This window comes from Pollachius pollachius (assembly GCF_949987615.1).
Source record: "Pollachius pollachius genome assembly, chromosome: 19".
NCBI classification, from domain to species: Eukaryota; Metazoa; Chordata; class Actinopteri; order Gadiformes; family Gadidae; genus Pollachius; species Pollachius pollachius.
Genome location: NC_136952.1, coordinates 16,230,777 through 16,247,196, shown reverse-complemented (window position 1 = coordinate 16,247,196; position 16,420 = coordinate 16,230,777). Strand labels below are relative to the sequence as shown.

At 43.6% G+C, this 16,420-nt stretch overlaps 1 protein-coding gene across 2 annotated transcripts in view; it reads right to left on the bottom strand.

Annotated features, from left to right (window-relative positions):
* Nucleotides 1-16,420, bottom strand: part of atrnl1b (attractin-like 1b) — an 88,348-nt gene that overhangs the window by 37,284 nt on the left and 34,644 nt on the right. For both annotated transcript variants that reach the window (XM_079757465.1, XM_079757466.1), the window contains exons 18-21: nucleotides 15,142-15,381; nucleotides 13,852-13,989; nucleotides 7,557-7,650; nucleotides 1,391-1,443 (exon numbers count right to left, since the gene is read on the bottom strand). In XM_079757465.1, the coding sequence (XP_079613591.1) occupies nucleotides 1,391-1,443; nucleotides 7,557-7,650; nucleotides 13,852-13,989; nucleotides 15,142-15,381 (525 nt within the window). The remainder of the gene's footprint in view (nucleotides 1-1,390; nucleotides 1,444-7,556; nucleotides 7,651-13,851; nucleotides 13,990-15,141; nucleotides 15,382-16,420) is intronic.

The window sequence follows — 16,420 nt, the reverse complement described above, 5'->3', positions numbered from 1 at the left end:
GGTGGTGTTGTGAATAAATAAAAACGAAGGAGAATAAAAAAACTGGCGTCGGGGGACTTGACAGGCGCGGGTTAAACGAGGGACGCGTGGCGGCGGGCCGCTAGCTCCCTCATCAAGATGGATGCCAGTCTGTGACATTTCAAGAAGGGGACAAATCCTTGGCAACCGTGGCCCCGGTGTCGTCACGCCGCGATGGCTAAACACAAGTTAGTTACAAATCACACGGCGCCACGGCAACGCCAAGGACGTGACCCTGTGGAGTCGAGGGACATGTGCACACGCACACCATGCACACGCACATGTGCACTCTAGTAAACAACAGGGAATGGGGGGCGTTGAAGAACTTTGTCATGATGGACATGGGTTCAAATCCCTTCTCTCGGGACATGGTGTTTTTTAAGGAAAGGGTTTAGAATCCATGGCTACCATGGATGAAATTATGTACTCAGTGTTAGACTACATAGTGGGGTGTAGACACCAAAACAAGGTACTTCAAGCCTTTATTCCTCGGCACAAACATCCTGAATTAGGGTCCGTATTTATTTCTCCACATCATCTCTCTGGGAATCGACCAGTAGCAACATCCATCAACTCCTTCACGTCTGAAAACTTTCTCTTCATAAAAGTTTTCTCCCCCTTCCCCCGATAATCAACGCTGTGAATACAGCCAGCATAGCTTTTCCCTTTGAACACCCAGCAGCGCTCTCCCGCCCTCGAGAGGACAACACTCTTCAGAGACAACTGGTGAGTCAGGTCATAGCCTCCAGCACTCCTTCCCTTGCCGACAAGCCCTGGCATCCGGACCTCCGCTACCTGCCTGCCTTAAAGCGCTGGGACCCTAGCGCCCTGGCTGAAAGAGGCACTGGTTTAGGAGGGCTTTCAGCTCGTATTCTAACAGTGCTTTTGTTTTTTTCTACATCTTGCGCTCAGAGGGGAGGGGTGCTAGTACAACAAGCTAGTACTTGTTGTTCAGTCCAAGTGTGAGATGAGTAATGATGTATATGAAATGAAATGTGCCACAATCTGTGGCTTTGTACTATAGATATCCAAGAAGAAAATATAACCATGTTTGAGACCGTATATCAGCAGCCAGTTCTTGTGTTGGTTTTCGATTATGAACGTATATCTTTTTTTATTATATAATTCCTAATGTTCTCTTAACCCAGGTCAAAGTTAACTTGAGTGTGACGGTGTGTGTGTGACGGTGTGTGTGTTGGTGTGTGTGTGTGTATCCGTTTAAGAAATCATCAGCCATACTCACTGTAAGCATCAGAGGGCGAGAGAGAATGTGAGGGCTACATTGTGAATGTATGTGGGAGACAAACAGATCAATTGTGTGAAGAAAAGAGGGGCAAAAAGAGCGTGTGTGTTCTGATGGAGAGTTACTCACAGTAACAGGTTCCTCTGAGCGGGTTGCCAAGGTAACGGTTTTCTGAGTCACACCTGCAGAGAGAGAGAGGGTAGAAAACAGAGGGCAGATAAGACGGAGAGAACTTTGGCAAAAAGACGTTGACTTGTAGATAGCGTTCACAAAATGCTAGCGCATTAGCGACCGCTTTTGACTCCTCCCTTAGCTCTTCCACTAAACAGTATTCAATATTCTTTGCTCGTTATACATTTTTTCACATAGAGAAGATCACTTTGATGACCCCTTGACTCGTGGAAAGTTTGTGTTTGCTAGCATATCGCAAATGCTAGCCCATTTGCGATATGCTAGCAAATTTGCAAAACACTAGTAAGTTGATGCCAGATTTCGGAGTCTCGCAGTCCACCAGGCACCGAAAGTCATTGCTAAGGCGCTAGCATTTGGCAAACTGAACAGAAATATGTTTTCACAGTTGTTGGAGAAACATATGTCCCCCCCGAGCTTATCATTTCAAAACACTCCCAAAACCGCTAATCCAACACACAACCTCGAGGGTCGCAACGCACAGGAATCTCTGACTCGCAGTGTCTGAAGAGAATGCAGCTCAGCGAGATCAAGAGAGGTACAACAGTCTCTGAAACCTTCCGATCCCCGCAGCTAAACCTACATAATTACACAATATTTCAATTTCTGGAACAGGTAAGGTGAGGTTGTTTAATCGGAAACAACATGACTACATGTGAAAGACTAAGTAGGACGGAACTTAAAGTTGTGGGTTCAAAGGCCCCACCGTTGTGGTCTGATGCCATTACAGGATGTTTCAAAACTGAGCTCAGAATTTGGATGGATCAGTGAACCAGTGGGTACATTTGATCATTGAAGGCTGGAAACGAGGACAACCTCAAACAATCAGTAAGGGATATTTCAGTAATTGCCCTCCAGGAAAGGGACCTTTTTGCAAAAGACAAAATCATCCAAATGTGGAGCAATTTGTTTTCCCTGATTATTTTTTTAAACTCACTAAATAAAAGAAAATAAACAAAGACCTATAGGAATATGCTGCTTGTGCATCTCAATTTTTATTCATGTGTTCTTGTGTTTGGTTAATCTAAGCGAGTACTTTATGACCTTGTATGCATCATGGTACTCACGCCCTTTGCACGCACACACACACACACACACACACACTCACACACACACACACACACACACACACACACAAAAGGTCATCTGTCAAACCTTTGACAACGGGCCATTTACTCAAAAATGAATGTGTAACTGTGCTCTTCAAAGCAAACTATGTGCTGGCAGGAATTCGGGTTACAATTTACATAGCTGAAATTGGACCATGTGCACTCTCCATATGTTATACCATATGTTTACCATACAGTATACTGTAAGTTGTGGCCTTATTTTCTCTTTACCAATTAAAAAACCAAGGTTGACCTATTCATGGTTGACATGGCTAATGCACTGGCAACAGGGATGATTGCTAAACTAGCCAATGAGATGCTTGGAAAAGAAATCTAGAGCCAAGCAGAGACATCAGAGGGGATACACAACCACACAGAAACTACGTTAACCGCAGACCAACCTGTGTATCTGTGTTTGTATGTGTAACTAAAATTTACATTTACTGCACATAATAGGCCAAGACTTTATTTTTTATCGACAAAAAAGGTTTGGAAAAGAGAGGGAACTTTTTCTTTTTTTTTTATAAACACCAAAGGTTTAGAGAAGAGTTTGACTTTTATTCTTTATATACACACCAAAGGTTTAGAAAAGAGAGGGACCTTTTTTATAAACACCAAAGGTTTAGAAAAGGGAGTGGGACTTTTATTTTTTATATATTCACCAAAGGTTTAGATGAGAGAGCTTATTTTTTCTAAACACTAGAGGGAGAGTGGAAGACATATGGAGGACTTAAATGTTGGTAAAGAATAACGATAGAGAACACACACACACACACACACACACACACACACACACACAGAACAGTGACAAATGCAACTCTGCTGGGCTCTAATCTTAATTTAATCTACAACTGCACACATCTGCACCCTAGGCCATCCCCCACACTGCATTGTAATGTAAGGTGTGCGGTGTGCAGTGTGTGCGTGTGCACTGGCCCAGACAAGGATTTAATGGTCAGAGTGCTGCCGTAGCGCTCCATTATTTGCATGCACAGTTTGCACACACTTACACACACACAAATATACATCAAATACTAAATATAGTCTGACAGGTGGAGCGTGTCGCTAATAAGATCCTTTCTTCATCACCGAGGAAGAGCCACTGAGGTGACGTCATACCACACACACACACACACACACACGTCCTCAACAGCAAATCACAGGCCATCGTGAGGCAGGCTCGACGCCAGCACGTGGATAAAAGCGTCTGAATAAGGGATTCTCAACATTTGTCCGACTGTGGCCCCGTAAGCAAATGTGAACTACTTTCACGGCACGTTGGGTTGGAGGATGGAAAGGATGTATCAATCGAATTATAAATAATATATAATTAATAAAGACAGTAACAGCCTCACAGAGCTCAAACCGTTTTAACAGTATCTCTAGTAGTATAATTATTGTGCCAAGTCAAACCCTAACTCAAACTCAAATAATCAAGGTCTGTTCCCTGATCATTGGTTCATATATTGGACGATTCGACGACCAAATATGAATATTAGGACGTGCATCACGCTCAGCAAACACAGACTGCGCAGCAACAGGCATTTGATTGGCTGGGAAATACCGTTATTCAGACACGTGCATTTTGGGCCACTAAAGGAGGTGCCCTTCATTTGGACATTTATTATTTGGTTAATGACACCCAGTTGTTCATTGTTCTGTTGAATGTAATTAGGTACAATCAACACAAACTGCAAAAATGAGAACAGAACCTATTACCATTACGGTGGCTGAGAATCACTGTTCGAAATGACTGAATAGTACTAAATAGCATTGGTTGATTGAATGGAATTGATTTTCCAAACTGGAAGACCCTGCAATGATTTTTTTGCCTCAAACCAAAAACTTCCCTGCAAACAAAATCTACAAGAGAAGAAATCCCCCAGACACGATGGTCAACATCGCTAAAGCCAGTAAAATAAAGCTGAAATGGAGGAAATCTACGATCCCCTTTGTCCTGTGTCGTAGGAGGAGCGGAAGAGGGGTAAACGTGTGGAATGTTTTCTCATAACCGTTATCACCATGGTGGTTTTGGAAAGTGTGTGTGTGTGTGTGGGGGGAGAGAGTAACTCTCCTAGTTACTCTCTCTCCAACGTCTCCCTTTCCCCTCCCTCACCACTCCCCCTTCATCTCCTACCCCTCTCCTCTCCCTCTGCGTCCTCTCCCTCCTCTTCCTCTCCATCCCCCTCCTCTCCCTCTCCCTCCCTCCCCCCTCACCCTCTCCTCTCCCTCTTCCTTTTGCTCCTCTCCCTCTCGCTCCTCCCCCTCTTCATCCTCTCCCTCTCCCTCTGGCTCCTCTTCCTCACTCCTCTCTTCCCACTCCTCTCCCTCTCCCTCCTCTTCATCTTCCTCCTCTCCATCTAGCTCCTCTCCCTCGTCCCCTACCCCTCTCCTCACCTCTCCCACTCCCTCCTCTCCCTCTCTTCTCCTCTCCCTCTCTTCTCCTCTCCCTCCTCTCCATCTCCCTCTCTTCTCCTCTCCCTTCTCTCCCTCTCCTCTCCCTCCTCCTACTTCTCTCCCTCTCTTCTCCTCTCCCTCTCCCTTCTCTCCCTCCTTCTCCCTCTCCCTCCTCTCCCTCTCTTCTCCTCTCCCTCTCCTCTCCCTCTCTTCTCCCTTCTCTCCCTCTCCTCTCCCTCCTCCTACTTCTCTCCCTCTCTTCTCCTCTCCCTCTCCCTTCTCTCCCTCCTTCTCCCTCTCCCTCCTCTCCCTCTCTTCTCCTCTCCCTCTCCCTCCTCTCCCTCTCTTCTCCTCTCCCTCTCCTCTCCCTCTCTTCTCCTCTCCTCTCCCTTCTCTCCCACTCCCTCCTCTCCCTCTCCTCCCTCCCCACTAACAGGCTAACGGATGACTGGGCCACCCAGCCGGGAAACAGGGAAATATGACTCATTAGCATCATCGCTAGCAGCTTCCCTTTTGCGGGGCGCTGAACTGCCTAGCGTCCCATCTGCAGTCGGTGATGAATGTGACATTTCGCCATCATCATCATCACCTACATCATCATCGTCAAAGTCGTTGTGGCGATCTTGCATGGTTACTCTGGTGTTATGGTGTACTAATCACCCCTTCATTGCTAGCCTTCCTGCTCCCAGGAAAGCTGCTCCGATTCCCACACAGTAAGCTGGTTTATCGCACTCATTTGTAGGTGTTTTTTATCCTGATACAGCTGAAGTCTTGGGGAAGAAGGGCCAACATGAAGAAATCAGGGGAAAAAGAATATAGATATAAAGGAGGTATGTCTACAATAACCCTAGATACACATGTGACCTCTGGCCTTCCAACCGCGGGGGGGGGGGGGGGGGGGGGGGGGGGGGGTCGCACTGGACCTGAACACACACTGGGTCTGTACATAAACTGGATCTGAACACACACTAGTTCTGAACACACACTGGGTCTGAGTTGAGCAATGAAGACCTCTTCCTCCTCCTCCTCCTCCTCTCTCTCTCTCTACATTCTCACAGAGAAGAACAAATCCTTCTTCAAATCCACTCCCAGGCCAGTCTAAAAATGACTCGAGAAAAATCCAAGGATAACCTCACATTTATGGGAAGGTTGCCCACCAACTGGGCTCGAAATAGACAAAACAACACAACAGCAGAAAATGAAGTCATGCGTGATGATTACACAAGTAAACCAGACTAATCTAGAAGGGCTTTAATTCAGTGAAAACACGCCGGCACCCCAAGCGCCGTGGAAGAGAATGATATCAAATGTCATTTGATCTACTCCCCACTAAAAGACATACACATTCAAAATGAAAATAGACAAAGTACCAGGAAATACATTAGAGCATGAGCAAGAGCATGCATAAATAGTGAAGTACCTTCCCACGCAGCCACACACACATTATATCACACACACACCTTATTGCAGACACAGCGTTTTTTCATCTCATCAAAGCGTTTAGAGATATTGGGGTCTTTCACAAAAAGAATAAAAGAGAAGTGGTCTATATTGGTGTGTGTGTGTGTGTGTGTGTGTGTGTGTGTGTGTGTGTGTGTGTGTGTGTGTGTGTGTGTGTGCGTGTGTGTGTGCTGAGTGGGCTGGATCTGACGGGGTCTATGACCCTTCCATAACTCTAGGGCCATTAGTGTGATTAAAAGCAGTCCGGCCTGCTTACGCCGCAGACAGATGACCTCAATGGTACTCCAACACCTCCGGGGTGGTATTGGTTTGTATTGACCAATCATGTGGTATGTTGGTGATATATTGACCAATCATGTGGTATGTTTGTGATATGTTGACCAATCATGTGGTATGTTTGTGATATATTGACCAATCATGGGGTTATGTATGTGATATATTGACCAATAATGTGGTATGTTGGTGATATGTTGACCAATCATGTGGTATTGTTGGTGATATGTTGACCAATTATGTGGTATGTTGTTGATATGTTGACCAATCATGTGGTATGTTGGTGATATGTTGAACAACCATGGCAGTGTGGTGATATTTCTATCCAATCCTCTTGATTCCTTCTGCTGTAACTAGTTATGTTTTTTTGGACAAACATGAAGTAGGTTAGTGAGCGGTTGACCAACGATGTAGTAGTTCGGTGAGCTGTTGACCAATCATGTATTAGGTTGGTGAGCTGTTGACCAACTATGTGTCAGTTTGGTGAGTTGTTCACCAACCATGTGGTGGTTCAGTGAGCTGTTGACCAACCATGTGGTGGTTCAGTGAGCTGTTGACCAACCATGTGGTAGTTCAGTGAGCTGTTGACCTATCAAGTGGTTATTCGGTGTGTGCTGTTTGACTTGTTCAGAAGAAAGTACAAAAAAACCCTGTTCTAATTCCATACTAATTCCAATCATCTATCGTACACTGGCGCCAAATTTCTGAGTCATGCCTGGAATATATAGCCGCAGTTAATTCTAGAAAATCATGATGAATTGGAACTCCAACAGCTCATACCGGGCTGCGTGCGTGTGTACGTGCTTGCGTGCGTGCACGGGTATGTACGTGTGCGTACGTACGTTCGTGTGTGTGTGCGTACTTACAGCTGGCATTGTTCTCCTTTGATTCCCTTAGTGGTGCAGAAACACTTCCCAGTCAGGACCTGGCATACACTGGCATGGCCATTACACTTACAGGCTGGGGGAGAGAGACAGAGACAGAGAGAAAGAGAGAGAGAGACACACAGAGGGTGAGGGAGACACAGAGTTGAGAGAGACAGAGGACGACAAGAGGCACAAGAGAGGGAGGAGGGAGAAGTGAGATGGAAAGAGCAGGGGGGAGACATTAGTGGAGGGTAGACAGGGGGAGAGACACCGAGAGGAACAGAAGGGAAGAAAGACAGAAAGAGAGAGGGGAGGAGAGACACAGTAAGAGGCAGAAAGAAAGAAAGAAAGAAAGAAAGAAAGAAAGAAAGAAAGAGGGGAGAGAGACACAGAAAGTAAGAAACATGGAGAGGAGGGAGGGACAGAGAAAGAGCAAATAGGAGTAGGACAAGACAGAGGGAAAGAGAATAAGAGGGAGTAAAAGATAGAGCGACAAGAGAAAGAGGAGGAGAAAATAAAGTACAATATTTTTCGTTAGTATTACACCGATTGCACAACATAGCACGGCAGTAACACGCGCATTATATGAACCAGAGCAAAAACATAGACACTGCCATTAGCATACACCTTGCTTGATTACAGCTGATCTTTAGCTCGAGAGCTGCCACTAAAAGCAAGACCAATAGTTAGCATGCTGGTACGGTGGCGTGTTAGCGGGGCTATTAGGGCTGGATTAATGTTATGTAAAAAGGCTAATGCTGCACCGAGGGCCCCGGTAAATGTATAGGATGAGAGGATACACATTAAGTTGTTGTTTGATTTCCTGAATGGCCGCTGCTAAACACACTCTATTTCCCTCTGTTGGTTCCAGGGGGTACTTGCAGGGATTTATATTTTTCCTGGTGATACTTACAAAACAAAAAAAGGTGCAGTGTTTTCTTTGCTTGTCAATAAAGTTAAGACCAGAATTATAAATGTTTGCCACAGCTTCTTCCATTCTATACACCTACCCATCACAATATTAATAATCACAATGTTAATAAAATAGAATTATATTGTATATGGAATGTATAATATGTATATATATATATATATATATATATACACTGCTGTTTTGTATGAATTGTTAGTTAATTGTCAACAACAAAAAATAAATACCAATAAGGCAAATCGATCACATTTGAATTGTCCTGTTGGTTTGGTTCTCTTTGCGTACTGAAGTGCTACAGTTGATGGTAGCTCCGTTGTGCTCCTGTGACGTCAGCGATGCTAAATGTTGTTTGTCACGTTCGCTTGATGACAGTTCTCCACTTTCTAAAACACAACTTATTTTTATTCAAAAGCATTCATTCAAAAGCATCATTATTCACAGCATTTCCATAAATCTCAAAGACCAGCAAATCTTTGAGATTTATGGAAAAAGTGTAAATATATCTTGTTCTCCACGTGTAAATATCTATTGTTCTCCAAATCTATATATATCTTGTTCTCAATGTATGAATGTATATAAGTATATATTGTTCTCCACCTGTATATATTTAAATGGACTAGTTCTCAAAACATAAACGTATCATGTTCTCCAAGCATAAATGTGCTTTGTGCTCCCCAGTGTAAATGCGGAGGTAATTGTACCATCTTGTACTTAAATTGTCCTCTGGTCTGACGGCCAGTGGGACGTGTCCGATGGCAGGTGGGTGTGTTTGTTGTGCTCTGCATAGGGTCCCATTACAGGCGGTGACTAATGTATGCATTAAGATATCATATAGGCAACCACAGGACACTCCTGTGTGTGTGTGTGTGTGTGTGTGTGTGTGTGTGTGTGTGTGTGTGTGTGTGTGTGTGTCCATCGGTCTGTGTGTGTGTGTATGTGGGTCCACTTAACAGTGCGTATGTGAATGTCATCCATCAGGAATGCGATTCCGCGCTGAATCCCCAGCGGGAAGGAGAGGGTTAATCTATCCCTCCACAGAGGAACTGTAACTCCACTTCCTCCGTCGGTATATTTAATATATTAACTCCCGAAGAGAGGGACCCGAGAACCACCAGCCCTGCTCAGCTCCCACGGTCAGACCGCAGAAGGGTCTGAACCAGTGGCGGCTGGTGGTTTTTAAGTGAGGGAGGAAGGACTGCATGCTTGGTTGCCATTGGCCTGCTTGCACTGTTGGTGTATGGTGGCATAAGAATGTGAGACTCAAGTTGTTTCAGGGTGTTTTGGTGAACTACAAAATAGTAGGGAGGGATAGTTAGGTGAATAAAATTGATACAAAGCCACCAGTTGCATCACTGTAATTTGAACGCTGGTGGGCAGCATGTCTTTGAAATGGACTACAAGGGTAGAAGGAAAGGATGCAAAGCCCATTAGTCAAATCAGGCCTACTCTTGATTTGTAAAAGTAAATTAAAAAATCTGGGACTATTTTTGCCTTCAATGACTGAAGTTATTGGTTGTAATTTAGCTATGTTCATTTCTAGTTACAATTGTTTTAAGAAAAGACTCAACACCAAAAGTGATGCCATTTAAAATGCATCATGCTCTGAATCATTCACCCTTTCCACAATATCAAACAGAACGGTCAGAGTAAAAAACTAGTAAAAGAACAAGAACATTATTTCAAACAACCTGATCTATAGGCATGGTGCCCAGCAAGGAAAGTCGCATAGCAGCACCAACGTGAACTTGACACTTGTCGTGGCGTTTGGTTGCCCTATCAAGATTTTTCACATCAGTGAAACCATGAACAGCCCACGTTGGAGATTTGCCTTATTCATTAGCAAACAGGGCCAGCAATACAGTTGATTGCTAGTAATGCTACCAGTAAGCCATGAGTACCTAGCAAACCATGTAGCACCCACAACATTGACGTTGCCATTACTTTTGGTGATCTCGATTTTGTGAAGTGGTCTACCTTTTTCTTTGGCCGCTAACTTAGCACTGTAACTCAATGAATGGAATGCTTTGTGTAATTAAACATGAACAATGTCCTCTGTTTCCAATGTTTCCATTGTACACTTTATTCGCAAATGTTAGAATCTCGCTATCGTTCAGATGATTTCACCTGCTTTGCGTCTCTTTGACTGAGCGGCAATGCAGGCAGAGCGGGTTTGTTATCGACAGCGTTGCCAGGTTGGGCAGATTTCCTGCCCAATGATAATTTTTCCAGCCTAATGTGGTTAAAAGTAGCCCAATTGGGTGGGAATTCTGCCCAATCTGGCAACACTGCTCACTAGCCAGGGATCCTGCTTATTGGTTTATAGCGCAGCGCAAATAGATTTTTGCGCGAATCATACGCCTTAAAGTCACACCCACTCAGGAGGACTTTCCTCCTCTCTCCCATTGAAACCCATGTTATTCACCGGCCGCCAGTACTTTCGGGGAAATGAATGGGAGTCAACGGAGGCTGAGGGAGGACCATCCTCCCTGAAGTAATTGTCAATAGGCGATAGAGGGTACTAATGTCCCTTTACCCAGGGAAACGAACATTATATATTCAAAGGCATTAAAGTAGTCATATTTAAGGGCATAAATTCATTGCAGTAGTCTGGGCAATGTACATTTTTTATTCTCAACAATGTTAAGAAGGATCTTCCTCCCTCTCCTCAATGGAGAAGCCTCCACTGGTCTGAACGGGTCTCATTTCAACACAGGGAACCCCATCTCAGTAATCCCTGATTCCAGATGTTATACGCACTACCGTTGACCATTCAGTGGTTTAGCAGAAGCCTTTGTCTAAAAGGGACCTTCAGGGATTGAGATAAACTATACAATTAGCAGCAGGAAGGGGTTTGGGCATAATGCTCAAGGATGTCTGCAGGTTTGGCTGGGGAGATTGAATCCAAAACCTTTAGGCTGGGAGTTGAACACGTTAGCAACTAGGAATGGCTAGCCTAACCCGGTTGTAAACGGGCCCCGGGGTGAATTATTCAGACTTACCCGGTGCCGCCATCGGTATCCTAGATATTTAGGAAACATAATTTCTATGGATTTAGGCTAGAGATAAACGTTGCTATAGTTATTTAACTCAGAATAAGATACATTTCCGCTACTCCCAAGTCACTGAAATTAATCTCTTCCTGTCCGAAACGGTCTTATGAAGGGGGGAGGGGGGGTCCTCTGCTATTCCTCGCATCGAGAAATTAAGGAGATCCAATTTCTATTCACTTAGGCTGCGTCAAGGTTGCGATGTTTATATCAGGGATGTTATATACATATAATTTATTACATTGTAGGCCAACAGTGGTGCTGTGTCACCATTCTCCTTTCCAGCACCACCATGTAACATTTCATAATAGTGCTACGCTTCGCGTTGTAGTCATTTAGTTTCCTTCTTCCTTTTTTTGCATTTCATTTCTGAAAAGGTTAAATTTGGTAAAACACATGTTTCATTGGTATAATGCTTAAAGAAAGCTTAAGTGCTGTATGGAGGAATTTTGTCTGCTAATGCTATTCGAGAACACTCAAAGAAACAATGCATTATTCTGGATGAACGATGCCCGGAAAGGTTAAAAGGTAGAGGTGCTGATCTTCCTTCAGAAGATCCATTACAATAATGCTTGAGGCATTTTTGTTTGTTTATTTATCGATTTAAATGTACTTTCGTCTTCATTTCTATTCAAACATTATTAGAGGTTCTATAATCATAATTTATTTAAAACTTTGTAAGCTGTTGCTACAGAAGAAGTTAATATTTTATGAGACAAAGCAATGTCTTGTTCATAATTTGTCATTTCTTTATTCTAAATGAATTCCTGAAGTCCACAATGTTTTATTGAATCTTCAGTGCAATCTCCAACTTTTGTTTAATCTAAATTGAATTTAAATCCTTTTTTTGGGGGAAGTTGAACACTTAGCCGTAGCAATGATGTTGATAGCCAAGGCTAAAAATGTACGTTCTCCTTGTTAGCAGTGACAATGTGGTTAGCTCTTTCGGATTAGCTGAGGTGGTTTAGTTGAGTCACAATTTCAGTGAAATGTTTCTGGTCGCCGCAGCGCTGTCAACTATCTGCGTGTGGCTCTCAGTGTGTCCAGAACCTGACTCAACCTGAGTGACTGCTACCTGCTATTCTAAGGCCAATTTGGCTTTAAAAGCGGGGGCCGTAATGGCGGCATGATTTAACTCGATAGAGAGGCTGGCGTGAGTGATGACATAAGGCTTTTAGCACAGCAGCAGGCTTCGCAAAAAAATAACAATCAACGTACGCATGTTGGAGGACTTCCAATAAGAAAAAAATGGCTTTCATTTTCAGTATTTATAAAGATGTTGGCCTTTTAAACACTTTAGGTTAGATTAATATTTGTTACAGGTACAGCACAACTTTATTGCGTCTTAATACTTTTTTCTACAAACAAGGGTACGAATCGACTCATTTGGCGTTATTGAATAACCAATAATTGAATAATAATAATAAACCGATTCCATCAGCAACTTCAGCCTGATTACCTCAGACTAAACTTCCAATTTCTCAGAAGCATAACGACACACAGCCGACCTCACAGGCTGACTAACTGTCCTCTCGCTGGCCGATGACTCAGCATCTCGACAGGCATGGTGCTCGCTGACGACGGTTCGCTCTTTTCATTTTGGGAACATGATGGAATCATCCAGGTGACCGGGTCTGTCTCCTACTCAGATAGGAACCCATGGACGCCTTTGGGTGTCGTTTTATAACTGACACCAAAGACATCACCATAATTTAAATGTTCATCGTTATCATCTCAAACGTCTGCCAAGACACACCAGAAATGTATTTGATTTCTCTTAAAGTACATTAAGATGCAGGCGGGACACCCACGTCAGTTATTCATTATCATTTACATTTTTAAGAACTGATAAGAATTGATAAAACATGGCGATGCAAAGTAACTGACCCATCATTTTCCCAAACAAACACAGAAGATAAGGTATCATGGCTGAGAAATATGTCATCAAAAAGAAATAAAAACATATATATATACACTACCGTTCATAGTTTGGGGTCACCCAGACAATTTCATATTTTCCAGGAAAACTCTCACTTTTATTCAACAGCTTTCAGCTGTGCTAACATAACTGCACAAGGGTTTTGTAATCATCAATTAGCCTTTTAACACGATTAGCTAAACAATGTACCAATAGAATAGAGGAGTGATGGTTGCTGGAAATCGTCCTCTGTACACCTATGTAGATATTCCATTAAAAATCGAGAGTTTCCAGCTAGAATGGTCATTTACACTTTAACAATGCCTAGACTATTTCTGAGCGACCCCAAAACTGTAAACAGTAGCATATCTATAGAAGTTTTCTCCTCCGTTCACTCACGTTGACATTTCCCGCCATTGGTGGGGTCTCCATGGTAACCGGGCATGCATGTCTGGCAGTTGGGCCCGGTGGTCAGGTTGCGGCACTGTTCACAAACGCTGCCGTTGATGCACGTGCTGTGGCCGTTACACTGGCACGCTGCCGATGAAACAACAACACTTGTAAGAATAAGAAAGTAATTACTTTTTTAATTCAAAGTAGGCTTGAGTCTAATATGAAACGAGCGTTCTCATCATACGCGTCACACTACATTCGTTGCAGGCTTCATTTGTGTAGCATGCTTTATGTGTTCTTTGCCCCAGTAAAACAATATGATTATATTTTTGTTTTGGATCACGATACAAATTTGAAATAAAATTAGTTTGGGCTTTTATAAAAGGGTAAAATAAAGTGTTGAATAAATCAAGCTCAAAACAACGGTATTATGTAACTAAGAATGGATGCTATTGCCAATTAATACATAAACATAACAATCATTGGCAGTCCTAACAAGAGCACTCTAGTCCATGTGAGGCGTATAATGAGAAAGCAAACAAAGAGGGCTAGTGTAACTATGAAAACAAGTGAAATGATGGGTATTCCAGACCAGAACATCATTTTCTATTTTTCAAGTGTCAAATAAAAACAAATCATATTAATGTAAATCCTACTATTATTATATATAAACCCAGCTGTGCTGGCTGGCGTCACCCAATACTAAAACGCAAACCCCATCACATCTGTTCCCATTGACAGTAGAGCAGGACACATCTGTACACACGGCGATCGGGTTACGCGCTGTGGTTTTAAAGCGCGTCTACTGGACTAATGGTACATCTCTACCAGCACTGCACTGGGTCTATTGGGAGAGATACCTTGCATGGGGACGATGTAATGGCTATCCATGAATAAGAATAAAACGTCACAGCAGATGGGGAATACAAAGTCCCACTTCCTGTTGGGTACGTCCGGCCCCGGACAGACATCATCGACAGCCTAAGAGACTTTCAGCCATGTAGCGCTTTGGTTGACTGCTGTAATTGTTGTCGATATTATAATTATTAGTTCACTATTAACTGATGTCTCTAGGCGGCGGGGGTGTAATACAAAGGTTTTTTTCATGGGGCGGTTCAAAGTGCATTCACCTCACTTTTTTGAGAATGAATTGCTTATTTTGCAACATTGGCCTAAAGCACCAACATCAAATAGCAACAAAGATTACTAAAAGTAACAAAGAAAGTTGTGGGAGCCACCATTAAGAGACGAGCTGGTGATCGATAAAGAGAAAGTCCCCGGACGTGTTCCACTCACCGGGGCAGCTGATGAAGGCCCACTCGTAGCCCTTATCCCGGGGGCACACCGCAGGCTCCAGGCTCATGTCCTGGTTCTGGTTCTGGGCTTGCTGGCCCTGCTTGGCCGGTCTCTTCATGGGCCCCCGGTAGGACCCCTCCATGCAGAGGCCCCGTCCTGTGCTGCTGGGGTCCCCACACCAGCCGCACTCCGGCTGCTCCAGACACTGGCCGCACGTCCGCAGACCGGAGCAGTTCTGGGCTGGAGAGGGAGACGACAACACAAGCCAACATTTAATACATGTGTTTAGGTTAAATAGACGTTCACAGCGACAGTCTTAAAGGGCTTTAAAGGCCACATTTTGGGGCACTCCATCGAACCCTAAGCCCTCCAAAGGAAAAATAGATTGGTAATGATTCAGAATAATTTACGTCTAGATCAGGGGTGTCAAACGTACGGCCCGCAGGCCGGATCAGGCCCGCGAACGGGTTTAATCCGGCCCGCGAGATGATTTTGTGTAGTACAGTATTGTAAAAAAAATAATAATAATAAAAATTATTATATATTGTTTTATAAAAATCCTTCCTAGCATTACATGGATTGCATTGACTGGCACTGATTAATTTGTTGTACATTGAACTACTGGACAATTGTGTGTAACTGGAAGTCGCTTTGTAATGTAACGTAAAATGAGCTGCTATTTTTCAATGAAAGTAACTGCTGTTCTTAATGTGTCCACTAGATGTCGCAATAGCAATTATGTTAAGCACGCAAACTTTATACCGGGGCTGAGCAGGGAGCAAGTAGAAACAGGTAGTGCAGCTTGCCCGGAGCTACCTTGTCGTTCTGCCTTATACTTTCAACATTATGCGCTTTGGCACTCTCATTGCCCCAAAATGTCTCTGTCAAAAAGACGAAAAGTGGACACAGAGTGCAGAGTTTTCCAAGAAAAATGGTCATCGTCCTTTTTATTCACGGAAGTAAATGGGAAACCTGTGTGTTTGGTGTGCTCACAGCATGTTTCAGTGCTGAAAGAATACAACCTTCGGCGCCACTATGAGACCCTTCATGCTGACAAATACCACCACTTGCAAGGACAACAGAGAATAAATAAAGTTAATGAACTGTTTATGGCCTGTCTGAAGAAACAGCAGTCTGTGTTTAGTCACAGCAGAGAAATCAATGACGCTGCAGTGAAAGCCAGCTACCTTATTGCTTATGAAATTGCAATGACTTCAAAACCATTTTGTGATGGTGAATTTGTGAAGACATGCATGCTGAAGGCTGCAGAGCTCGTGTG